The 27,285-nt window shown below is 48.7% G+C and overlaps 1 protein-coding gene across 5 annotated transcripts in view; it reads right to left on the reverse strand.

The window, feature by feature from the left end:
• MGMT (O-6-methylguanine-DNA methyltransferase) overlaps positions 1 to 27,285 on the reverse strand; it is a 267,078-nt gene that overhangs the window by 23,332 nt on the left and 216,461 nt on the right. For 4 of the 5 annotated variants that reach the window (XM_074338804.1, XM_074338805.1, XM_074338803.1 and 1 more), the window contains one exon: positions 9,317 to 9,456. In XM_074338804.1, coding sequence (XP_074194905.1) covers positions 9,317 to 9,456 — 140 coding nt within the window. Of the gene's footprint in view, positions 1 to 2,908; positions 3,194 to 9,316; positions 9,457 to 27,285 lie in introns of those variants that run through there. The other variant, XM_019728250.2, reaches the window with a different exon arrangement.

Raw genomic sequence — 27,285 nt, forward strand, 5'->3', positions numbered from 1 at the left:
TCACCTGCCACCTCTGGCCGTGGACCGGCTGAGTCCTGCCACCGCCCAGAAGCCTTCCTCCAGGGTCCCTAACCCACCCAAGACGGCCCACGTTCGGGCAGTCAGGTTTTCTTCTTCGGGCAAGAAGCAGTCAGGCAGGTACTGTGGTTTCATCACTGACTGGATGCAGCCACAGGGCGTGGAAAGAGGGAGCTTGGCACCTTTGCTCCTGGAGGGGAAAGGGATGGGAAGGACGCAATGACGCTGCAGAAACTCAGCCTCCTGCGGGGCTGAGGGCATCGATTTCATTGTGTTTCCACAGAAACAAACATTACTTCCGAATCTTTCATTATCTGGGTCTCTGGAAATGGGTGAGAACAGCGTGCCCTGGCTGAGCGGCTGCACACAGACAGCTGTCATGCCGCCCGCGGGTCCCCGTGTCAGCGTTCAAAGCTCCACGCGCTGGATGGATGGGGAAACCCGATCGGTGAGGAGGACCTGGGGCCAAAGCCAAAGAACACAGCTCTCGTGTCGACATTCTTTTTATTTGGAAAATATTTTTGTATTTCTCTGTGCCTTTCCTTTTCCTCTCTATTTTCACAAGCCGTGCTGCAACCCCGAGGAGCGCCAACAGCTCGGGGCGACCCGTGCTGGCTTTTCATGTCGGCCTCTGCAGAGCTTGTCCTTGGAGCAGTACATGGCCACTTCGGTTTGAGCTGGGCTGCTGCCTCTGTCAGCGGGAACCTCGGGGCATATATCAAGCCTGTTCTGACAGGGCCGAGGGAGCCCTGCGAGAGAGCAAACAGAACATGGTTTTGTGCTGCACCAAGGGCATGGCCCCAACAGGCAGTGCCAGGCATGTACAGCTGCAGGGTCACCTCAGATGGCTTCGAGGGGCGGGTCCGTGGCCGCACGTGGCTGCACGTGTGTGGCTGTGCAGCCCAGGACCCTTCCTCAGAGCCTGCCTGGGGATCTGGATTGCAGTGGAGGCTCCCCATGTAAGGGACTCACACTTTCTTGGCCCAGGAGGTGGCCTGTGTGCAGAGGGACACCTGGAGCATCATCAGGGTCTGACAGTGTCACGGGAAGGCCTGCTGCTCTGCCGGCAGCCCCGATGGTACACTGCACTTCGTGGGACTGTCCCAGAGCCCAGCTGACAGCTCCCTCCTGCTGCCCACTTTCAAATCCATCCTCAAGCAGCAGTGGAGGCTGGGGTCTCCCAACCACAGCCTAGTGCACTGCTATGGTGCCCTCTATTGGAAAGTGCTCAGACAAAACCCGCATCCAGGCCAGCGAGGCTGAGGCTGCTGCCTCCGAGAACCAGTGCAGGGCAGAGCAGGACGGCAGAGCGGACGACTCTCGGTGGTCGTTAATGGCTGCAGCGAAACCTTTTCCTGGCGAGCTTAGAACACAACCATCTTCATGACCCCCAGATCCAAAGTGCACCCCAGACCTCCCACTCATCTTCCCAATGTGTCAAAAACAGAAACGGGCCCCCTCTCTGCTCTCACAGAGAGACGTCCAACGAGAGTGAGCTTCTGGTTCTCCAAGCTTGCCTGCGGAATGAAGTGCTTGCAGCCCCGTAAGGCTCAGGGGCCCGAGTCCCCCCACCCCCGGCATCTACGCAGCTCCTGCAGGAATATGACTTAGCTCGCTTCAGAACTAAAGTACTGAGAAGGAGCCAAATCAGATGATCGGGTAATGCTCTTATCACTTTATTTTCAAGGGGAAGAAAATCCAGAATTGATCTGGTGGATGTAAGAAAAGGATACGATAAATCTTAAGTTGGTGAGGAAAGCCTAAAGTTTGTTCACGTTGGGATCCTGTTCTACTGTTGGCCTTGAGGTAACGCGGAATATAAAATACACCCGAACCGTACGCATTATAAGGCTGTATTTTTATCTAAGTTTCTGGTGACATATACAAACCACTTGAGCTTCTGTACTGTGGTTTCCACTGTCACAGGAACCCCTGACAAAAATACAGCTTTCTATTGCACAGCTGGGTATAGTTTATTTTCTCCATATATCATATGCTCTATCTTATTTATCCACATGCATAGCTACAAGTTTCCCCTCTGCTTTCAGACACAGTTAATTATGCAGCTAAGATGACAACATGATAATGGAGGATCAGACTGGGGGTTGCAGCAGATGCTGGAAATCTCTCCACCGCTGCCGGGGACATAAGCCCACTCGCCCTTGTGTGTCACCTCTGACTTCTAGGCTTGACCTTGGGGTGCTGGGATGGTGATGCTGGGGTCCCTCATCACCTTCTGTTCAGCATGTGCCAAGGCCGGGAGCAGCTCGAGAGAGGCTGGGGCTGGGGCGACACCATCCCTCAGACTAGTGCCCCTTCCATCACACCCACACCTAGAGAGTGGCCTGTTTTCCCCAATCATTTTGCAAGTGGTTATTTTCTATTCCATAGATACAGATTAAAAGTGGATGCATCCTGCACTAGCTTTTCTGGCAGCTAGAAGGTCAAAAGCTAGAAAACCAGCATAAGCACCCATTTCCACGGCTATTCCCCACCCTTCAACAAGGCGTGAGTGTGAACCCTCGACTCAGCAGCTTTGACAGCCAGGAAGGAGGGGAAGGCAGGAAACTTGCTGGCGTGGCCAGCTTCTGGGGACACACACGGCTGCAGCCTGGGCAGGATGCCGGGGCCTGGTGTCTGTAGCTGGCTCTGGGCACAGGTGCGGTGTCTGAGACAGCCAGCTGTTCCCTGTGGGCACAGGACGCTCCCCTTGCAGGGTGGTCACCCTCACACATCCAGCGCTCCCACTCTCTCATCCCTGTTTTAATAGACATTAGAAATGGCCCCACAACAGTGTGAGAGAAGGGAACAAACTATTCACACAATGGCCGGTCTTCTGAACGCGTTCTGCTGTACAGTGTGAAAACAAGTAAGGGCACACACACACATCCCCCAGGACACGTCCGGATCTTTTAATATACCAACACCCCCACACAGCCACTTCCGACATGCTGCTCCATTTAAGTGTCACACATATATTCACTCCTATCACAAATGCTCAATTCCGGCCGGCTGGCTGGGGTTCTGGCTAGACGGGAGCCCCCTCCCTGGCCAGCTTCCCCACCAGGCTGCCTTCGTGGGCCAGAAGCCATTCCTTCACAGCCACTCCTCCCGAGTAGTTGCCCATGGCTCCACTGCTGCGGACCACTCGATGGCACGGGATGAGAATGGGGACCTGGAAAACAGGGAGGCTACCATCAACCGGGGCTCTGGGGTAGTGAGCTCTTTGGGAGTCGAGAACTAGGCCCCCCGAGCTCACTGACCCGGGGCCGCCTCGCAGGGACTCCCACTGGCAGGCCGTTGGCGAGGGGGCTAGAGGGGGGCCCCAAGGTGGCTCTGTCTCAGCAACTCCCCAGGGTCTCGGAAGGTCTCTGCAGGCTGGGGAGGGACATGATGCCCCGAGGTGACTGCAGCATCTTCCAGCAAATCCCTTCGCACCAAGATTTGGGAGGAGAAAACTGAATTTCATTTGGTACATGATTTATAATGTGCACTTACAGAATTTCAAGTTACACTTCCAAGTTCTGGGGTGGCATGTAAAGTTCTCAAACCTCCCCGAGAAGGAACAGGTGACTTCCGGAGGGCTGCACTCACGCAGGCCACTTGAACCCAGGGGTCAGCACACGGGCTGCAGGCGGACGCAGTCCACACCCACTTCTGTAAATAGATTTCCTGGCACACAGCCACAGCCACTTGGTACATGTTGTGTGGCTGCTTTTGCAAAGCCTAAAACATTTACTCTCTGGCCTTTTATAGGAAAGGTTTGCTGAGCCCTCGTTACACCGCCCGTGCCTTGGGATACCTACGTCCCCTCCTTGGTCTCTGGACACTCAGAAAATTTGGGAAGTTCCAGCTCCCATCCCTTCCCACCTGAGGAGCTGCACTCGCCATCGCCACCCCCTACCTGGGCTGGGACAGGCCAGCCAGCTCTTCCACTGACCCCTCACAGGTGCTGGCCCACCCCTCAGTCTGTTCATGGCGCCGTCTCTCCCCCACCCCCCCAATGGCTTCTGAGACCTGGCGAGTGCCTGCCCCTGCTGAGGTTGGTGACAGGACAGGGGTCTAATTCCAGCAGGGATTCCTGGAAAGCCCACACAGCCATGCCACCTGTCTACTGAAGCTTTTCTATCCTAAAAACACTAATGTCTTGAAGTCCTCTATCCATTTCTCAGTTGGTTCAGAACATGGGAGGAAAAGAAAGGGGTGTAATTTATGGTCCCACAGTGGATGGAGCCACCTCGCGTGGCTGACTCCTCTCCCTGAGCAGCCTATTGACACAAATTTGAGCATGCCCAGTGTGCCAGGGGTCGCCTCACAGCAGGGGGCTGCCAAACACAATGGGCACCATGTGTCCCCCTGCAAGGGCTCTGGGAATCGGCGCCTGCTTAGATGTCCCAGCAAGCAGTTCAGGGAGCCTCAGCAGAGTGGCTCCTGGTGGGCCCCCGGGAGGGGTGGGGTCTCTGCAGAGTTCAAACTGCTCCTGAGGAAAGAGTCTGCTCAAGCGCCAGGAAAACGGCCTCATTCCTTGGTTGCTTTCTTGACAGGCTGGGTGACAGGCCTCACCACTGTGCAAAACACCACTGGCTGCTCCACGATGAGCGTCACTGCCAGTGAGCACAACTACAGGAACTGGGGCCAGCTCTAGGGACGGGGGCCCAGGTTGGGAAGAAGGGTGCAGATGTCAGTGGAGGGGACTGCTGAGGGGGACCTGGGGGCCGGGAGGACAACTTGGCTTGGGACCCAGGAATCTGATTCCCCCCACATCACACACCAGTCCAGATTCCCTCTCAAAGTTTGGGTTGCCATGGGAACACGTGCAATCTCAGGGCCTTCTCAGCTGACCAGCGCGGTGAGGGTGAGAGCTGATTTCCTGTTCAGTGTAGTTTAACAGAGTGAAAAGCAGTAACACTGCCAAGTCCTGCAAATGGCATCAACCCCTTCTTCTTGGAAGGAGTAACACAAAATGTTAAGAATAGCGTATTTACTCGGATGCAGGGTTTTTGTTTGCTTTGTTTTATCAGATACCATAGTCACAGTAATAACTGCTGTGAGGACATGATTGTCAGATAATCTACAATTCAACTTTTGACTGATACAGAGGTAGGTATTCAATTCAATTTAGTTTTGAAAACATTTAGGCACAATTTTCCTACCTCACAGCAGATTTCACAGGTGACCTTTGATTTTCTTTCCTCCCTATGAAATGACAAAAGTCTGTGATAGGAAACCCCCTCTCTACATACATGTGGATAGCAGGACTGCTGGATGGGACAGCAGGTATAACTCCAGCTACGGCCAGCCTCATCGTATGCACGCAGTGACTTACCAAGCATGCACTGTTTCCCCCAGTTACAAACGGACAACACTGCTTCTGCTTCCGCTCATGTTGGTGGCAGGTTTCACACTATTAAAATAATGAAACCTGCTAAAATTTATTGGGGCCCTAAGGACATTTCCAAGGAGCCGTGCCCTCCATGCCCGCTCCTTTAACGCCTGTGCTGCATAAGATGTAATTTTTATCAATAACCAAGCAGCTCATAATATCACAGCTGCATTGAAATCTTCATGCTGTGAAATCTAATTCATCCAATACGCGAATCCATCACTTACACAAACCCTTTCTCAAATGCTATAAAACTTCCAAACCCATAGATTTGTCTCCAACAAAAATAACACGAAGGGGCCTTTCAATCAATAGTGGAATCCCTCTGATTCTGGTGCTGGTTGAATATTTTCTCCAGCTTCACCTTTGTTCTTGCGGTAGCAGCCCACAGGGGAACGCGCTTGTTTCACTCGCGCCTCATCAATACCTAAATCCTGGTGAACAAGTGACACCGAGAAGCTGTAATCAATAACTCCCTGTGCGTTTTTTTCTTCTGGTCAAATGGTTCAGCCCCACTGACAGCCCTGCCACTTAGAACATGATGCTAAATCTTTATCAACAGCCATCTGGGTGAGTGGCAGAAGAAGGCTCGGGGGTCATTAGCGCTCGTGGCAATCTGTGAATAAACTAACTCCTCCGGAATGCGTTTTGTTTAGAAAAAGGTGGGAAGCACTCTGTGTGCCCTATTGATTGCCTCTGAACCGCATTTAGCAAATTCCGTCTGAGGATGAGCGGACAGGTGCTTTGTGGGGGAGGCGGGAGCAGTCTTCAGTCTGCTCTATGGGAAACTCTTCCTCCATGCGGGGTTTGGGACAGAGCCTTCCAGAAGGCTGCCAAACTGTCTGCCCTGGGCTAGTGAGTCCCACATGGAAAGCTCTGGAAAAACCAGGTGTCTGGATGGGACAAAACTCCCACACAGTGACAACCATCCCTCCCTCTGGCAGGGGAGGAGAAACGATGCCAGCAGCCAATGCCGAGACAAGAACCAGCATTTATGGTGGGCCCCTGAAGGAATGAATGCCCAGTGAGCTCGATGGTGTCCGCAACATTCCAAGTGCATTTTCACCCCATCGCTGAAACGCACAACTGCTCTATTCAACCTGAACAGAGGTGTTTTCAAGGAGCAAAGCCTGATGATGTGTCTCCGGGCGGGAGCCCGTGCGGGAGCTTGTGCACCAAGGAGGGGAGACACCCACGCAGGATGTCGATCATGGCCCAGCCCCTGACCTGGCCCCTTCTCCCTCAGGTCTGGGCCACCTCCTGAATGCCCCAGCCTGTCCTAAGGAGGTTTTCATGAACTTTATGGGAACGCTTTGGGGACGGCCACGCTCCCTGCTGTCACCTACGCATCTGAAGCTTTCTGACGTGGCTGCACCAGAACGGGAGGCGTCTCTCAGGTCCTGCAGCGGCTGGCACCTCTGCAACACCCTCATTAGGTGGAGGGTCCCTGCATGAGGTGCACGCAGCACCTAAATGTGGAGACAGGCCTGTGGAAAGGCTGTCTTGGCACAGAGGGAGGCGGCTGCCCAGAAGAGGGGGCACCTGCTGCGTTTTCCTGCCAAGTCTGTCATCACCGCCGGGCTTGGCTTTGGCCCGCGACGGGAAGGTCACTATGAGGACTTCACGGGCATTAGAGTTTTAAGCCCTGTGAGAGCCTATTTTATAAATTTCAGTGACTGAGGCCATACTCGAACAGAGACACTCATAGAGATTAATAGCTGAGGAGCCAGTCATGCTGGTTGCAGGACAATAAATGTTCCTGAATATTGCCACCAGCGCGATTGCTGGTCGGCCACGGCGTCTCCACCAGAGAGAGGAAGTGCCGTCACTGCAGTGGCAGGTGAGGGGCTGTTTATTTGTATATGTCCGTTAGAGAGCTCGTTTCTCCAGCCAGAGGCAGGAGTCGGACACAGTGAGGGAGCAGGCGGTGTGGGCAGCTGCCTTCATGTGAGCTTGGGGGGCGTCACACTGGACGTCGGGGAGTGAGAGGAGAATGGGCAACTCTACCCATGGGACATGGACAGTAGACGTGGCCTGGAACAGGGATGGAGGTCTGGGACCAACGGAGAATATCTACAGAACACAGTGACTGCAGGGATGCAGAAGGCCCGTTAGCTTTCGATGTGCTTCTCGCCGGGCTCTCCATGGATCTATGACTCCAGAGTGTCCGAGTGGCCTTTTTATCTGGAGCAAAGTCAGACTGAGTCACAACATGGGAGAAGATGGTGGCCTTTCAAAAGGAAGATACACGTAGGCTTTACTGGCAAATGTAAAAAATCATATTCAGAAACTTGATTCAGAATCATTCCATACACTCTGTAAAAACGTGACCCTCAGTGCCTGGTGAGAATGCATTCTAATGTCCCCGGGCACCCTGCAGTGAAACACGACAGGTGCTAAATGACATGCTAATGGGGCTGACCGGCCCTAGTCACTGAGAACTCAGGACACGGAGAGGCACCGGTGGTGGGTGTGATGCCTCACACGTATCATGTGCTGTACCTGACAATCTGGGTACTTTCCTACAGCAGGAGGATTTCCAGGTGAGAGGGCTTATTAAGATGTTGCGATCCACTCACTATAAACAGGAGCTGCTTCTTAAAGAATAACAATGTAACTCTGTGCGAAAGCCCAAGTAACTGCCATCTTCTTGCAACACCGGTCTCTGCCCTCAGGCTGCCGTGAGCCAGTGGCAGGAGCACTGAGTGTGCTGTGCAAACGCCTGCCTGTCCCCTGCGAGCAGGGATGAAACAGTTTTGAAGATATACAGCAAAGCCACAGCAATTTTTAAAAAGTGGGTCTGGTTTAGTAATTTCCTATCCCATGATTCAACGATGCTCTTTGCTCTTCCTGATCAGATGGCATTCTTCTCTCCTCCTGGAGAGTTTCCTACGGCTGAAGGGAGAAACCGGCCGGGGCCTGGACAGGCTGATGAGGACAGACACAGGCCAGGGGCCTCACACGTCTGAGCAGGGTCTCCTGGCGGCCGAGCTGCTGTGCGGATGGGGCACCCGTCCTACCCACACGCAGGGTTCACAGGCATGTGTGACCCTGGCCAGGCCCACTGCACAGCCTCTCCCGTAAGTCATACTGACTTGCTTTCCACAACTGCATGGCCTGCGGCCTGTGTGTGATATGACAATGTGACAGGGAGCAAAGGCGCCCTCTGCACTTCTGGGTCTGAGAGGTGCAGCCACCCCACACTGCGGCCCCCACTCTGGGCAGCCCAGCTCCACCTGCTCTGTGAACCTTGCTCTCAGCAGACCCTGCCTACCCAGCACAGGAGGGACAGGATGTGGAAGAGCTTGGAGGCAGCCCTGCCCGGGGTAGACATGCCTGTATGCGGCGAATTAGGGTCCTTAGCTCTACCAGCTGGGTGCTCTCAGCTCAGACTTGAACCCTCTCTAAGGGTCAGGCCCAGGAGGACTGGACCTCGTCACAGAGCATGGCCTCTGGGAGATGGGGCTGGCTGTGGACGCTGCATGCGCATCCTTCCAGAACGGAAGCTCCACAAGGTGAGTCTTTTGCTTGTGTTTCCGGCTGTAACCTGGCACCTAGAAGAACGTCTGGCACACACTAGGCAACCAGTACCCCAGCTGACGAGTGAATGGGTGACTGTCCGCTTGCCACTTCTCCAGGCTTCCTCCCGCTCTGTGCTCCCCGACAAGGGGATCCTGTGGTTCTGACACCCCGAGGAAGGGGGCTTCCGGTGGTGTGTGGGAAGCTTCCTCGGCACCATCACCAAAATCGGGTGGGGGAGCCCCTCACAAACGCTTCCTCTCTCCCCACCCACCCAGCATAGCACGGGCTGCCTCGGAAACACGCTTAGGTTAAATGACACTTGGCCCCCTGCGAGCAGTGCCGGGGCCCACGTGCCCACCCGGCGGACCCATCTCCACATGGACACAAACTTACAGGATTGCTTCTCATGGCTCCGCCGACCGCCCGCGCTGCGTTGGGGCTGCCCGCCAGCGCCGCTAACTGCTGGTAAGAAACCACGTCTCCGAATTTCACAACCTTCAGCAGCTTCCACAACACCTGCCTGGTGAATGAGTCTGGAAGGAAGAAGCCGGAATGACGTTATTCGGACAAACGGCTCCAACAGCTCGGATATAAATAGCTGTCAGTCCCCAAACAGAAAATGCATCAACACAAATCAAGGTGTTAGACTCAATTAAAACACAGCTTCTACGCACGCTCCTGTCACCATATCACCTGGCACGGAGGTACACGCGTGAGGCAGGGCATGGAGCGTGCTGGCTCCTTTGCAGGCATCCCAGCAACGCATCACAGATTGACAACTTCGTCCCATCTTCCCTCGTTCCTGCGTGACGCTCTCCCAGTTCGCCCGCATGTATAAATTAGCACGCGGTTCAATTAATAAGCACAGAAGGCCCCACCTGCCCACCGACTTCGAAACCTTTTGTACTGCTGGTTCATTTCCAACGTCAGCTGGGACCGAGAAGGAAAAAAGAAGTCACGGGCTGGGCTATGAGGTTCTGCTAGCTGTCCACATCCTGCAGCGAGCAGGCTCAGATTGCCAGACAGACACCAAGGTACCAGGGTTTGGCGGGGACCTTGGCTGCAGGCCTCTGTAAGGAGCGCGGCTGCAAATATCACATAACTTTATTCCCGCTTTAATGGACCAACTGCATCCAGTTGTGTTTGCTCTACATGGTGCTGCACGAATGAACAGGTAAGTGCACGAAAGACCACTCTCTCCGTCTGCCTCCGGGTGTTGGAGCCGTTCTGGTGCAGCGTTTGTGGAGGAAAGAGGGTGCCTGCTGCACAGGAAGCTGGCCCGTTGGAATCGACACCTATTGTCTTTCCAAAGGGGGCCAGAGCTGCGTGCCCCGCCACGGGCATGAGCCCTCCAGCGGAAGGAGGTCCTGATGGCAACAACAAAGGAGTGTGCCCATAATTGCACCAATTACAGTCGGTGCCAACCTGGCAAAGTGCGATTTGGTTCTTAAAGGAAACACACCCTCACATGCGTGTTAAATAATAAAAATCACTTCTTAACTGAAGGGAAGGATAATCACTTCGCTGGGAAAAAAAATCTGTTTAGTCTTTATTATAACATTAAGCAAATTAAACATCAGCATAATCCAGGTGATACGAGAAAAGGGTCATCAAAGAAATTAACTTTGTTGTTCATTAATTTACATGGATTAGGAGAGGCCAAAAGACAGCAAATGTGCTCTAGTTTTTTATGATATAATTTCAAACTGTACACCGTTTGTGGCAGGAGGGTGACTTTGGGGTTAATCAGACTGATTTGTCCTTTTAATTGCTTTCTATTCAAAGAAAATTCATTAGATAATGTTCTCTTCAAAATTCATGAATCAATTTAACTGAAGGAACCATATTAACAGCTTTGGGTTCATTAGTGCAGGCAGTTGTGCCGCTGGCTGATTGCTGCGCAGGTTTCCTTAGGCAAACAGACTCTGTTTGCTGTGATTTCTTCAGAACGGGTTTCCAAACCAAACTGTTAATCATTCTTATTGTTGCTGTTGTTGTTATGCCTCACTTAAAAAAGGAAAAGGAAGGGGAGGGGAATGAAGAAAAGCGAGGCAGCCTGGTGATAACTTGCAGGAAAGCGATTTCAGGGACAGCTGTCTTGGAAGAGAAACAATAAAGCAGCATGTCCACACTGTAAGAAGCAGAGGCCAATCTCCCACCTCCCCCGGAGAGCACAAAGTTGTCGCTTGCTGTTTTCCGAGCTCTGATTCAGGAAGAGGACGCTGCCTACCTTTTCCAGGAGGACAGCCTGGGACTCTACTGAACCTGTCGGAACACAAGGAGAGGTGTGTGTGTGCAAACCCTAGCAGAGCACAGCACAGTTCCCAGAAGCGGGGCACCTCTCCAGCGCGGTCGTCTGAGCACCAGCCTCGAGTGCCGCTCTGACGAATTACTGTCAGATTACACAGCACCTTTCTCTCCGAGTGTAAAAGTATCGTATAATAAAACAATTATACATCCATCTATGAGCGCAGAGTTTATCAAACAGTTTCAGCTTCATTGTCAATTTTTCATGGGAAACCATTTCTCACCTGGTACACACACACCAGGCAATATATTAGGTGAAATAGCTCAAGGAAGGCAATATTTAGCAATCAAGCACATCGTTTTATAAATGTATTTGAAAACTCAATTTCACCCTGTAGGGAGCAAATACATTAATTAGTTTAAGCAGCTCTCAGAGACAGTGCTGTAACCCCAACCCGTGCAAAACCTGATGCTGAAACCGTACCCGTATTCGAGGAGGGGGCTGACGCTTTCGGTTGTTAAATATCATTCTAAAATGTAGTAAAACCTGCTCATAAAAACTAACATACTGCAATATTTTCTTGAGGTTGAGGTGACCATATAAGTTGTCAGTGGCTGGACCATCATTTAGGTGGCCCAAAGGGGCACTATTAAAACATTCCTCTTTTCTCTCCGGTGATGCCCCCTCTCCCGTCCCCCTTGGAGCCATGAACCCAGGGTTGTGGAGCAGCCTCCACAGACCACATTCTGGAAGTTCCTCTCCTTCAGCCTGTGTTGTCCTGCTCATCCTTCCTCTGGCCTGTGCTGGGGTCTGGCTACTGCTCGCCATGTTCACGCAGTGGGGTGGGGGTGGGCTCTGCTGGAGGCTGACCTGCTTCCCAGACTCCCTTTCCTTAGGACACGGCCATTTCATCGGTCCGGGTGGCTACTGAAAACACACCACTGTGACCACCTAACCCTGCAAACACGGTTTTCTAAATTCTCTCTCTCCCTGGATTGTATGCCACCAGCCAGGCGGTGATGGCACTGTTTCCCAACGCTGGTCTGGAAGATGTTTTCCTATGTCATAGACACCAGGATTTTATACTAGTTCTTTCCATGCCACGTGTGGACATCAGGGCAGCCCTCACTCACAGCTGAGCGAGGCTCTGATAAGAAAGGTCTATGAAGATACCACATACCAGGCGCAGGACACGGGGGACTGGCCAGGGGCCCAGGCAGACAGGAAAACCTCAACCCACCTGGGAAAGGAAGCAACAAATGCAAAGGCAGAGACAACCCTGAAGTTAGCGTCACCTGACAGCGTCCACCAGCTTTCTGAGGTATAATCGACAAATAAAATTGTAAGATACTTAAAGTCACACAGCATGATGACTTGATAACATCATCTGACAACTTTAAAGGATCTGTAATAAAAATACTGCAAGAAGGGAAAACACCCTTGAAACAAACGAAAAGACACAGGATTACAAAGACAAATCAAATGGAACTTAGTACTGAAAAATACAATAACCACAATTTAAAAACTGCACTGCGTGGGCTTAATAGCAGAATGGAGATGCCAGAAGCAAGAGTCAATGGAGCTGAAGACAAGCCGGTAGGAATTACACAATCTGAAAAACAGAGGAGACAATGTCAAAAACGAAGAACCAAAAAGAGCCTTGGGGACCTTTGGGACAAAGCAAAGATGTCTAACACTTGTATTATTGGGAGTTTCAGAAGGAGAAGAAAAACAGTGTGGTGTAGAAAAAAAAAGCTAACAATTTCCCAAATTTGGCAAAAGACATACAACTACAGATTTAAGAAGCCTAGCAAACTGCAAACTGGACACACTCAAAGAAATCCACTCCTAGACATATCATGATCAAACTGCTTAAGTGTAAAGACAGAAAAAAAAACCCCCAAAACTTTAAACATGCTGCATTATTTATAGGGGAACAGTGAATGATCTGAATGACTGTAGAATTCTCATTAGAAACCACTGAAGCCAGAAGGAAGTGAAACAGCAATTTCAAAGTGCGAAATGAAAAGAACTATCAACATAGAATTCCATGTCCAGTTAAAAAAAAAAAAAAATTCTTCAGAATTAAGTTAAAATAATGACATTTTCAGATTAAGGAAAAAACAAAAACAACAAACAAAACACACCAAAATAATGCATTCCCAGCAGATCTGACCTAAAAGAATTGCTAAAGGAAATTCTTCGGCGAGAAGATAAATGCTACCAGAGGGAAGATTAGAACGTCAAAATTAAAGGCAGAAAAAAAAAAAAAAATTAAAGGTAGAACAAAAGAAATGGTAACATTTTTTTCTGATTAGTTTGTTCATTTATTCTATTCTTCAGATTCCACATATAAGTGAGATCATATGGTATTTGTCTTTCTCCATCTGACTTATTTCACTTAGCATAAGTTTCTCTAGGTCCATCCATATCATTGCAAATAATAAGATTTCATTCTTCTTTGTGGCTGAGTAATACCCCACTGTATAAATGTACCGCAGCTTCTTAATCCAGTCATCTTGGCTATTGTGAATAGCGCTGCAATAAACATAGGGGTGCACAAATTTTTTTGAATTAGCATTTTGGATTTCTCTGGATAGATACCCTAAGAGTGGAATTACTGGGTCATAAGGTAGCTCCATTTCCAGTTTTTTGAGGGACCTCCATACTGATTTCCATAGTGGCTGCACCAATCTGCAATCTCACCAGCAGGGCACGAGGGATCCCTTTTCTCTACAGCCTCTCCAGCACTTGTTGTTTGTTGATTTATTGATGATAGCCATTCTGACTGGAGTGAGGTGGTATCTCATTGTGGTTTTTATTTGCATTTCTCTAATGATTAGTGAGGTTGAGCAGTTTTTTACGTGTCTGTTGGCCATCTGTATGTCCTCTTTAGAAAAAATGTCTCTTCATGTCCTCTGCCCATTTTTAAATTGGGTTGTTTGTCTTTTTGGTGTTGAGTTGAATGAGATTTTTATAAATTTTGGATATTAACCCCTCACCAGATGTATCATTGACAAATATCTTCCCCCAATCAGTAGGATGCCTTTTTGTTTTATTGATGGTTTCCTTTGCTGTGAAAAAAATTTTTAGTTTGATGTAATTCCATATGTTTATTTTCTCTCTTACTTAAAAAAAAAAAAAAGGAATGCTAACTATCTGACTAAATATCACAGACTATTCTGTTGTATTCTTTAACATATGTTTGATGGTTGCAAGCATAATCATGGCATTGTCAGATAAGCTTTTCAATGTACGTGGATGTAAAACATATGTCACTATGACATTGAGAAGTAGAATTAAAAGATCTATATGGTGGTAAGATTTCTACATTCCACTTTAAGGTGGTAAAATATTGATTCCAATTAGACTGTCAAAGTTAAGTATTGTAACCTCTAGAGCAAACACTAATAAAACTATAAAAAGAGATAATTATGGTCAAAAACTAAAACATAAACTAAAATAAAATACTAAAAAAATGTTAAAATAGCTGAAAGGAAGGAAGAAAAGGGGAAAGAAAAATGACAGAGGGAAAAAACAGAAAACAAATAATAAAATATTATGTAATAATAATAAAATAAAACATTACTACTACTAATAATAAAATGAAATGTTATGTTTATATCTAAATCCAATCCTATTAATAATTACATTAAATGTAAATGGTCTTAATTAATGAAAAGATAGAGTATATCAGAATGGATTAAAAAATAACTCAAGTATGCACTGTCAAAAAAATTCACTTCAAATAACAGATATAGGTGGGTTAAAGGTAAAAGAATGGAAAAAGATATACAGTGGTACCTCGGTTTTCGAACGTAACCCGTTCTGGAAAACCGGTCAAGTTCTGAAATGTTTGAAAACAGCTGACAGCGAGGCCTCAGGATCTTGCCCTCAGCAGAAGCCACGTGACATGTTTGACTTCCAATACATGTTCGAAAACCAAAGCATTTACTTCCAGGTTTATGGCGTTCGCAAACCAAAATGTTCGTCAACAGAGACGTCCAAAAACCAAGATACTACTGTACTTAGAGGGAAATGCATAGTATTAAATGCATATTTTAGAAAAGAAGAAGGGTCTCAAATTAATAATCTGAGCTTCCAACTTGAGAAACCAGAAAAAGAAAAGCAAATAAAAACCAAATCAAGAAGAAGGAAGTAAATAATAAAGGTAGTGACAGAAACCAATGACATTGAGAACAGAAAAACAATAGAATACAATATATGAAACCAAAACTGGGTTCTTTGCAAAGATCAATAGAATTTATAAATCTCTTGCAAGACTGATAAAGAATATAGGAAAGAAACAAATTATCAACATCAGGAATGAAAGAGGGGATATCACTACTGATCTCACAGACATTAAATGGATAATAAAGAATTCCTACAAATAACTATGCACAACATTCAACAATATAGATGAAATAGACCAATTCATTAAAAGCTACAAACTACCACAACTCATCCAAGATGAAATAGGTAACTGAAATAGTTCTATAATTATCAAAAGACATGAATTCATAGTTTAAAATCTGAAATTACTATTGTCAGATAATTTCACCAGTAAATTCTACCAAACATTTAAAGAAGAAATACATCAATTCAGTGACATCTGCTCTATGAAGCAGAAGAGAGAACACTTCCCAAGGCATTTGTGAGGCTAGAATTACTCCAATAGCAAAACCAGAAAAAATCAGAAACCAGAAAAGTTAATATCAAATTACAGAAAAGTTAATATAAAAAAATGTTAACAACAAATTAGTATCTCCCATGGATATAGATGCAAAAATTCTTAAAGTACTGGCAAATCGAATCTTGCAAAATATAAAAAACAAACAAAAATGACACCAAAGTTAAGTGGAGTTTCTCCCAGGAATGCAAGGCTGGTCAGTATGTGAAAAGTCAGTGTGTATATAAAGCTACAGTAATTAAGACAAGGTGTATTGGTAAAAGAATAGATACGTAGATCAACAGAGTAGAACAAAACAGACCCACTCACATAAATACAGGAGTAAAGGCAATTCAACGGAAAAAAGGACAGTCTTTCCAACAAATGGTGCTGGGCAGCCAAATACCCCACCCCCCAAAAAAAAAAAAAAATCTAGGCACAGACCATGCATCTTTTACAAAAACTAACTCAAAATGGATCATAGCTCTAAATCTAAAAAGCAAAACTATAAAACTTTAAGAAGTTAACACAGGAGAAAAATCTAGGTGATCTTGGGTATAGGGAAGAGTTTTTAGATACAACATGATCCATGAAAAAAAAAAAGGTTAAGTTGGAACTTTATACATTAAAAATTTCTGCCCTGTGAGAGATGCTTTTAAGACACTAAAAAGAAAGCCAGGGGCTGACGGAAAATATTTGCAAAATGCATATCTGATAAAGGACTTATATCCAAAATATACAAAGAACACTTAAAACTCAACAATAAAAAAATAAACAACCCAATTATAAAATGGGCTGAAGATATGAAGTGACACTTCACCAAAGAAGCTATGCAAATGATAAATAAACACATGCAAAGATGTTTAACGTCATTTGTCACTAGAGAATTACAAATAAAAACAATGGGGGTATGATTACACAGTATTAGAATGGCTAAAAAAAACCCCAACCAAACAAACAAAACCTGACCATACTAACTGCTGGTGAAGATGTGGAGCAACAGGAACTCTCACTCATTGCTGATGAAATGCAAAATGGCGCAGCCACTTTGGGAGGAAGTTTGGCAGTTTCTTACCAAGTGAAACAGAGGCTTCCCGTATGAACCAGCAATTGCACTCCTAGGTATTTATTCAACTGATTGGAAAACTTATGTTCACACAAAATCCTGCTCATGAATGTTGACAGCAGCTTTATTCACCTGTTGCCAAAAACTGGAAACAACCAAGACGTCCTTCAATAGGTAAATGGACAAACTAAGGATACAAGGCAATGTTATTCACCCATGTAAAGAGTGAACTATCGAGCCACCACAAGATATGGAGGTACCTTAAGTACATCGCTAAGTGAGAGAAACAAGTCTGAGAAGGCTATGTCTTGTCTAATCCCAACTATAGGATGTTTTGGAAAAGGAATACCAATAGAGACAGAGAAAACCTTGTACGCAAATTAACAAGAACAAAAGAACCGTTTGGAGGATCCCAGGAAGGAATGCAGATGGTGATGGAACTCCATCTGTATTACAGATTTATGCACAACCCCATGGAAGTGGTGGGAGAAGTGGTGACCTCGGTCACCCTGGACACGAGTGGAGTCTGTAAGACTAAAGGCAAAAGGAACTGACTGTACATAAGCACTGGACTCTAGTTGATAACACTGCTTCCCATGGGGGTACAGGTCCAAAATTCTGGTCTGTGCTACAGTATTCTAAACCTGAACAATTCAGTAAGTGGATGGCACAAGGTGGGAGCCAGTTTCTCATTGCTGGAGTGCGCGTTTTCAGATAAGCCAGGGTTGGACGCTAGGATAATCCACGTAGTAATGGATTAGAGTGGTCGACATTAGTGTGAATTGATGTTTAGCTCAACATAGGTACCGATTAAGGTTGACAGCAACTGTGACAGACCATTCTAGTACAAACCTTTGATATGATTTCATAAAAATGACACACTACCTCTGTGGTCTTCTTCCCATAACCCATATCCTCAGTCTGACCACGAGAAAAGCATCAGATAAATTCCAATAAGGTGACATTCTACAAAATTTCTGATCAGTATTTGTGAGAACTGTCACCTAAAACAAGGGAAACCTGAGAAAATGACACAGCTAAGAGGAACGTAAGGAAGATACAATGATCAAATGTAATATGACATCCTAGACAGACTCCTGGAATAGCAAAAGAACATTAGGCCAAACGTAAGGAACTCTGATTAAAGTATGGACTTTAGTTAATAATGAGGCATCAATACTGCTTCATTGATTGTTACAAATGCATCTCACTAATGGAAGACGTCAATTATGGAACAAAATGGGTGTGGGGTATCAGGGAACTCTCTGTGCCACCTCTCAATTTTTCCTGTAAATCTAAAACTGTTCTAAAAAGTAAAGTCTATTAATAATGAACTAATATGACTTACTGTGTGAACAGCCTAATGAAGGAAAATACATAATTGTACGCATATTAACTGATTAGGCAGAAAAAATTGAACAAAATCCAACATCCATTCATGATAAAAGCTCTCTGTCATCTAGGAAGTCACCTTCTGGTAACTTCCTCAACCCGATAAAGGTGTTGATGAAAAGCCTACAGCTAACATCATACCTGATTACGAAACGCTGAATGCTTTCCCCTCAAGACTGAGAACAAAGCAAGGATGCCCGCTCTTCCTCAGCGTTCCACTTCTACCTCATAGCCACTCTGTAATGTGGACAGTAGAGAATATGGAAAGAGAGATTCACTCTTTACAAGTCAGCTGTAGGCAATCACTCCTAATGTCAGAAGCGGAACCGACAGGAGTGTTTGGCGTTCTGGAGGGTCATCTTCACTGGGCTCTATACGTATTTTGGATCCCTTTCCAGAAGCCAAATCCATTCCAGGGTAAGAAATGCTGCCAACACTGAGCGAGTCCCAGAACACGTAACGGTTCTCGGCAGGCAGTAAGTAGTCGGCACGTGCCTGGAGAGCTGCACGGGACGGCCTCTCCCACAGAGGAGTCCTCAAAGGTCTGAGGAAGCTGGGCACGCGGGGCGTGGGCGCTATTGTGAAGAGTCATTTGGAAGTTTTGGTAAATTTCCTTAAAAATCACCGATGGGCATAACAAGCGCTTACATTTGTTTCCTGACACTGACGGTGCCCCAGATGCAGATGCGTGAGGCAGGTGTCACATAAAATAGTTCTGTGCTGCTTCGCAGGAGCGGCCTCCCCAAGGCTCCGTGACGGGCAGGCTGCTGAGGGGCACTTGGCTGGGGGTGCTCAGGCAGAAGCCCCTTTGCGGCGCCTCACACTTTGCTGCCATCCCTGAGCGCTCACTACAGAAGTTCCCAGCTGAGCTGTTTCCCAGACAACCGTCACGCCACCCCTCAGTGTCCTCCTGGTAGAGGGGAACCAGCATGATAGCATACACGCACGAGGCTTCCATGAGCTCACCTGTGTGCCAACGCCTCACCCAAAGGGACACACAGGTCTAAGGGCTGGGTTTCCATCCCTCGGCTCTTCCAACCCCACAACGAGGCACCCTTAACCACATGCCAGTCTGGGAAGGGACAGTGGCCCCCAACACACCCTCGTGCCCGTCTCCTGGGTTTCTTTGGCTTTCGGGAAAGCCACAGGTGCCCGTCACCAGGCACAGCAGACCGGTGGCGTCGCCCACAGCCTGCGACTGCTCCAGGTAGGGTGGGGACGAGCCCCTGGAGATGGATGAGCACGGGGAGCCCGGGAACGGTGTCAAGCTCAGGGCACGGCTTCTAGTTCTGCACTTACACACCTGCCACTCACTGAGGGCGGCTTCTTGGCTCTGCTAACAAGAAAACATGTCGTTCTGCATTTCAAAACTTCCCTTTTTGACTGGTGCTAAGACAGGTGAGGGAGGAAGAAAGAACCTGTGAGGCACTGCTACCTGTGTGTGTGGGCCCCTTATGGACACACGGCTGTTAGTCACCTTGGGGACTCACCCCAGCCACCTTGGGGACACGGTGTGGGGCTCTGCTTTGATTCTGATCTGGCTGATGCCATCCTGCGTGGGGGCACAGGTGAACACAGATGCGTGAAGCAGGTGCACAGGACAGGGAGCACAGCTGTAAGCATCCCTTTTTGTGGACCAAGAAGAGTAAATTCTACTGTATGCAAACTAAATATAATAACAAAATCAGGAACGCACAGCACAGATTTTTATTACTCCTCACACAGGCAATGAGTAATTTTTGGGAGCAATAAAAATATCTGACTTTTTAGAATAGCGGTCCTCAAAGTGTGGTCTGGGGAGCATTAGGGGTCCCCGAGCCCTGTTTAGTGGGCTTGTGAGGTCTAAACCATTTCCATTTGCCTTTTAAATTCTTGTTCTCTCACAGATACACAGAAGAGTTTTCCGAAGTCATGTGACGCGTGCGACCACGACAGAATAAATGCAGCCGCCGCCGCGAGAACACAGCTGCCTTCCATGAAGGCAAGCGTGCACGAAGCTGGCAAAAACGTAAGACCATGGCACATGTCATTATGTGTTTCTGGTCTTGGAAAATACAGTTATTTTCATATAAATGTATTACGCTTGATAACATAGATTATTGTTAATTTTAAAATAAATTAGCACATTTAAAAAATCCTCAGGTTTAATTTCGAGCCTGGTATATGTAGATATATAACCCTTGTCATCCAAAGCTCTTTGGGGTGCTCAGGAATCCTAAGGAGGACACAGGGGTCCCAGGGAATCGGTGGGCCGTGCCCAAGCCAGGCTGACAGGGCTCTGTGTTTACAAACGGAAATGTTCCTGCAGGTCTGGGCGCACCGAACAGTCTCAGAGCTCACCTGCAGACGGACCGGACGGTTCGCCCTTGGAAATGAACCTTCTGCCTCCCCCACGTGCGGGAGATGACACACTCACCTGGTGAGTCTCACTCAGGTGAGGCTCAACCTCCTCGCAGCTGCACCGGCGCCTTCCTACTCACCTTCCCAATAATTAGAGCGCCCGGAACTTATTTAACAGAAGAATTATGCCTAAGACTTTAAGCTCGAACTTATGGAAGCCTACAGAGAAATGATTAAACTGTGAATGTCCGGGTATGAATGTGAATAATTATACATTAACACCCACTACCATTCAAATAATTGTCATTCAGCTCAAAGCTGAATAACTGACTTCTGAACAGGTGCTAATGGTTTCTGAACAATATGAGAAAGAGAGAGAAATACACTGTATGAAAATGCCGAGGGCGGGAGAGGGCACTGAAGGATGTCGTACTACCGAGGGTGACAGCAGGAAGAAGGCAGGTCAAAATCAAGTCTGAAGGTCTAGTTCGAAGTCCCTTTGATGTCCTCACCCCTGCAGACTTCACTTGGTGGGCGCTGCTTTGGAGCACCCACTTTCCCTTACAGATACCCTGGACGCTCGGGCCAGGAAAGCTGTGACCCATGAACTAGTGGCCCCTGTGGAGGAGGGGGACACTGTCCGTTCACATGGCTGCAGATCGCAGGGGCCACGATCCCTCTGGGCATAACCTTGTTATCAAGACAGGAAAGGACGAAAATCGGGTTTAAAATGTCACGAAGTTACCAACGCACGCAAGACAATGTCCCTTCACCCCGCCCAGAGTCACAGGAAGGAGACATCAAATCAGCCTTCTCTTCGGTGGCTCCAGTCACACAGCAGAAAAGGGACCAGTTGCGAGTGATTTCGGACCCACTTCATGGTAAATTCACCAGTGGTGGTCAGACACGTGTTCATGAGCCTAGACACGTGTGCAATGCACGGGCCCCTGCCGCCCGGTTCAGGAACCCCATGCATTCCATCATGGAGTTGCCCTCGCCAGCACCCAGGAGGCGAGAAGGAGCCGGGCCAGCTTTCTTGGCGGACAGTCTCGCTGTTCCTGCGAGCCTAAAACAAGCTTCCTGCTACACCTGGGCAGCGCCCCATGGTCTCTGGCCCAGCCTACAGAAGGTCCGGTCAGGCCCATCGGACTTAACTCCTGGGAATACTGACACATCTAAAGGGGCGGGTGGCTCTGAAGGATTCCCACCCATGCGGCTTCTAGAGCTTGTCTGCCACAGCCCTGAGGTCTGTTAAATAATTTTAGCTAACTTTTGAAGACCAATCCAACAGAAAGGAGCTAAGCCCTTAATTTCTTAATGAATTATTCTTCACCGTAGGACAGGGATTGTGCCACGGAGAAGGCATATCATTACTGACAGAGCTGTCAGAAGGACAGGCAAAAGGAAACCTGGCAAGCTTTAATTTCTCTGCAGAGAAATGAGGGGCTCTTTGGGGATTCATCTCAGTATCAACATTGAGCCTTTGCCGCAGGCAGCGAAGAATTCAAAAGAAGTTGTGACTGGATTCTGAGCGATGGAATCTGGCTCCAAGTGTGCAGCTGACTTTGGTTTCTCACCTATTCCAATGAGGACGACGCTGTGTAGATGTGGGTGAAAGGGGTCCCCGCAGGACAGGTGACACGTGTGTCCTCGACAAGGGGCCAAGGACGGGAGGAAGGCCTGGCCAGGGCACAATGTGGAACATGCACGTTGTGGGAAGGGACATGGTGGGCTGGGGGCCGTTTCCACCTGCTGCCTGGCCATGCGGGTTCAGGTCCCTTCCTCTCCTCGTAGGGACGAGGGCTGCGCAGTCACACAACTCAGCTCTGGTTCCTTTAGCTTTTCACACCGGGCATCAGATTTGTTAGCTGAGGTCAGCCCACACCCCACAACAAACAGATGAGTCCAGAGGTTCTCCTTCTGCTTGGGAAGGTGAGAGAACCAAGTACGTGATCCCTTGCGGTCCGCAGACCCCATCTTCCAACTGTCTCTGGGACTCTCTGGAAAGTCTCTGGCGGCCAGAATGGACAGAGTAGAGTCTGGAGACACAAACAGTGGGCTCAGAGGCCGGCGACGGCCCTGGTGGAAGGACCGCCTCACGGGTCAGGAAGCTCAGCTTTGCTCCTTGGCTGGAGGCTGGTCCCACAGGTGTCACAGAGGGGTACTGCTGCTGGGACATGGGCAGAGCCTGTGCCCATCCCTGTCACTCAGGCCTGTTCAGTGGCAGCTGAGGACCACTGGTGCAACGGCAGGGTGCCCGGACACAGAGCCGCCTTGATGCAATATGGGTATTTCTAAGGTCCCCTGAGAAAGAGCACGTTGCCCTATGTACATACTGATGCCTCAAATTCAGGCTCACACAGCGTGAGGGAGAGAAGACCTAGTGTAGGTGTGTTCCGAGTTATCAATTACTTAATTGGTTTAGTGCTCATTTATTTGGTAAATATTCAATCAGCAGCTAGTGTGTGGCGACCTCCGTCCGTGGTGGGTGCTGCTGGGTGTGCAAGTGCGGGAATGCCAGGCAGTCACCAGAGAATGTGGGAAGAACCAGGAGAGCCAGTGCAGGTTGCAACGGGGCAGCCGGGCAGAGACAACGGCCAGAGGACGCTTCCCTAGGGACGTGCACTGAGCTGAGACCTGTAGGTGATGGGTTCCAGGCAGAGGGCATGCTGCCAGGGGGACGACGATGGCGCAGGGGTCTAGGTGAGAACATGGCAGGGGCTCCAGGTGGCAGAGGCCACACAGCGGGTCACAGGAGCTGTGGGTCTCGACAGTGCAGGGTTCACAGTAGGGGATGACATCATCAAATCTTGCAAGGCTGGCCTTAAGCCACGGGTCAGGAAAACGCTGTCTGATGCAGAGACACAAAACCCTGAGCTCACTCACCCACATTGGCCACGGCAGGCAGGAGGGAAGCCCGTGTGTGGCAGCCCAGCCTCTTCCAGGGTCTGCTCCCCTCAGTTCCCCTTCTCCCCTCCTTACACTGGAGTAGCATCTGCCACGGCTGACCTGGCCTGCATCCCAGGACACCTCATAGGCCTCCTGGGTTCTCCATCGCATTCTGGAAAAGTCAGCAACTGGTAAGGTCCTTCATCAGCCTTTTTTCTCAACCATCCCTATGTGGTCCCAGCCGTTGGCTGCGGGGGCTTCAGTTCCTCCCACATGGGCTCTTCAAGGGCTGTGTGAGCGTCCTCATGACATGGCACTGGCTTCCCTCCGAATCAGTGATCTGAGAGGGCACTGGGGGGACAGTGCGCTTCACAACATGGCCTTGGGAGTCATGACATCACTTCCACCATATTCTCTGGCTCACTCAGGCCAGCCCTGGCTCAGCCTGGGAAGGCACAGGAGTGTGAATACTGGAGGCCAGGATCGCAGGGGCCACCTTGGAGGCTGGGCATCACATGGCCTTTTCTAGATAGCATCACGGTGTTCCGGAATTCAGTAGGGAACCCTGGACGGACCACAAGTTACAACCTGACCTGTAACTTCATTCACTGACTTGAGTGACATGGTCCATCACAGCAGTGTCAGCATCCGCTGCAGCAGCTGGGGCCATGTGTCCCATTCTCAAGATGAACCCCAGTGACCTCCGAACTGGGGCAGCAGACCAGGTCCACACAGTCAGCAAGAACCTCATCACGTCATCTGCCACGTCCCTGGGTCCCCTGAAACGCCACTATGTTCCCACGCAAATTTAGCACCTTCACTCTGGCTCTTTTCATTCAGCTGAAAGCCCACTGCTGTATTTGGGGGTAGGTGGGGGGGGGGTGAGGAGATTTTTCACCTTCAACAGCAAAGAGACAAAGTAACTATGTTCTATTCTGAATGTGCAGACATACATTATCAGATGCTCAAACTCCTCCAGAAGGCTCTGTGACAAGTGACAACTCCACTTTCTCACACTCCGTCTGAATGTGGCTGCTGCCTTTTGGTGTTGGCAGAATTAGCTGAAACATCAAATGCGACCAACGGTGGAATATGAGACACCTCGGGGTGGCAGTGAAGCAGTGATGTTGGGGGTCACCTCATGAATCTGTGAGCAGTCAATATGGAAACTACGGACAAGTTCCAAACCAGCTGGTGTCCCAAGGTGTGAGCCAGCAGTTGGTTCCACCTGCACATGGTCCGTGCGGCCACAGCATAGCCAGCAGGGTCCACGGTGCACTAGCCTGGTTAGTGTGTGGGTTACACTCGTGTTGGGGGGTGATCTGGACACGAGTTCAAATGCTACCTGTGCCACTTACTAGCTGGATGAATAAGTCATTCCTCTGAAGTTCAGTTTCCTCCACTTGAAAACGAGGGTCCCAGTGTCATGAGGACTAAATGAAGATAAAAGCTGCACAAAGCATTTGACAGAGTTGCTGCCATGTAGAAAACCACAGGCGAGCTGCTAACCGAACCATCACCACACACTAGCGGAACCTCGTTCACGGCGCAGGTCTGTGAAACAAGACCAACCTCTCCGGACGGCGTGTGCAGAGGTCCATTCGAACGTGAGCCACGGTAATGGTGGGAAGAGGACGTGACATTTCAGCTAAGACAAGAGCTCCAGCAGCTAAAGCACGTGACCACCAAGGAGACGCAGAAAGCAACAGTGAGAACAGGGTGACCACAATGCCGAACCCTGGGCCCTGGCCCCGACTGCTCTATTGGCGGACTCTGAGTGGGTTCTTCGTCCTATAAAACTCCCCTCACTGCTGCTTAAAAATACAGAATTACACGACGCGTAAAATGGGCTGTGCCCCTTGAGACTCCGGGGGTGCAATGTCACCCCGCTGTGGCATCCGCATGATGACAGCCCGCAGCTTGTGACCCTGCAGGCCAGCAGAACCCTCTCGTCCTGGAGAAGCACGTTCTGGAAGGGCCGTGGATACAAGTGCTGGCACAACACACCTGTCCTGTGGTTAAACACAAAACATACATTGAGGAAAAGATGGAAAATCGACACAATGAACTGGGGAAATATGAATAAATTAAATGAAGTCCTCTATAATTAGAGCAGTTGCCTTCAGCCCATGGCTACTGACATGGAAGCCCTGGCCAGCCCGGACATATGGCCAAATGCGGGGCTGGCAGGCACCCTGGGCTCCAGGCAGGCACGGATTCTGTGTTGTTCTCTACCCGCCAGAGGGAAGCTGGCTGGGTAGGACTGTCACAACTGCTGAGCCCAAAATGGAAAGAAGACTCCTGACAAAGCCCTCGCTTGGCTCGCTGGCGTAGCTGAGTCCACGAGAGCGCTAAAGTGCAGGATCTGAGGCTTCTTTCTCCGAGGCGGGCCCCTGAGACCAGGACAGCCAGCCCGCCCTACGGGGCAGGGCGTGGAGGGGCCTGTGAGGCATCCTGAGGACTCACCGACTTCCATTCTCCTATCAAAGGACATCTTGGTTCCTTTCAAGTTTTGGTGGCTATGAATAAAGTTGCTGGTAACATCCGTGTGTGGGATTTTGTACAGACATGTTTTCAGTTCACTTGGGTATTTACCAGGAACGTGATTGCTGGATCCTCCGGTAAGAGAATGTTTAGTTTAATAAGAAACTGCCAGACAGTCTCCCAGAGCAGCTGCACCATTCTGCACCCCCACAGTGAGTGAGGGCCCCTGGGCTCCTCGTCCTCACTGGCATGTGGTGTGGCCAGTGGTCCGGATTGTGGCCCTTCTGACAGGTGTGCAGTAGGGTCTTGTTGCATTTCCCTGATGACACTGGATGTTGAATATTTTTCATCTGACTGCTTGCCATCCTCATTGGTGAGGTGTCTGTTCAGGTCTTTGGCTCATCTTTTAATGGGATTATTTTCTAGTGGTTGACTTTTAAGGGTTCTTGTATATCTTGGAGAAGAGTCCTTTATCAAATGTGTCTTTTACAAATATTCCCTCCCAGTATGTGGCTTATCTCATCATTCTTTTGACACTGTCTTTCATAGAAGTTTTTAATTTTAAGAAGTCCATAGATCAATTACTTCTTTGATGGATCCTGCCATCACCATACCCAAGGTCATCTAGGTTTTCTCCTGTGTTATCTTCTAGGTATTTTATAGTTTTATATTTAAGTCTCTGACCCATTTTGAGTTAATGTTTGTGAAGGGTGTAAAGTCTATGTCTAGATTCATTTCTCTGCACGCAGATCTCCAATTATGCCAGCACCATCTACTGAAAAGACTGTCTTTCCTCCCGCATTGTTTTGCTCCTTTGCTGACGACCAGTTGACTATATTTACATGAGTCTACTTCTGGGTGCTCTCGTCTGTGGTATTATTGATCTAGTTCTCTGCTCTTTCGCTAGTACCACTGTGTCTTGATTTCTGTAGCTTTACAGTAAGTCTTGAAGTCGGGTAGAGTCAGTCCTCTGACTTTGTTCTCTGTGTGCTGGCTCTTCTGGGTCTTTTTGCCTCCCCATATAAACTTTAGAATCTGTTTGTTGATATCCACAAAATAACTTGCTGGAACTTTGATAGGGATTGTGTTAAATCTGTAGATCAAGTTGGGCAGCAGTGACATGGTGACAATATTGAGTCTCCCTATCCATGGACATGGGCTTTCTCTCCATTCATTCAGTTCTTCTCTGGTCTCTTTCATCAGCTTCATAGTTTTCCTCACTAGGTCTTGCACATATTTTGTTACATTTAGATCTAATTATTTCATTTTTGGGG

This window comes from Rhinolophus sinicus, linkage group LG07, assembly GCF_036562045.2.
Source record: "Rhinolophus sinicus isolate RSC01 linkage group LG07, ASM3656204v1, whole genome shotgun sequence".
NCBI classification, from domain to species: domain Eukaryota; kingdom Metazoa; phylum Chordata; class Mammalia; order Chiroptera; family Rhinolophidae; genus Rhinolophus; species Rhinolophus sinicus.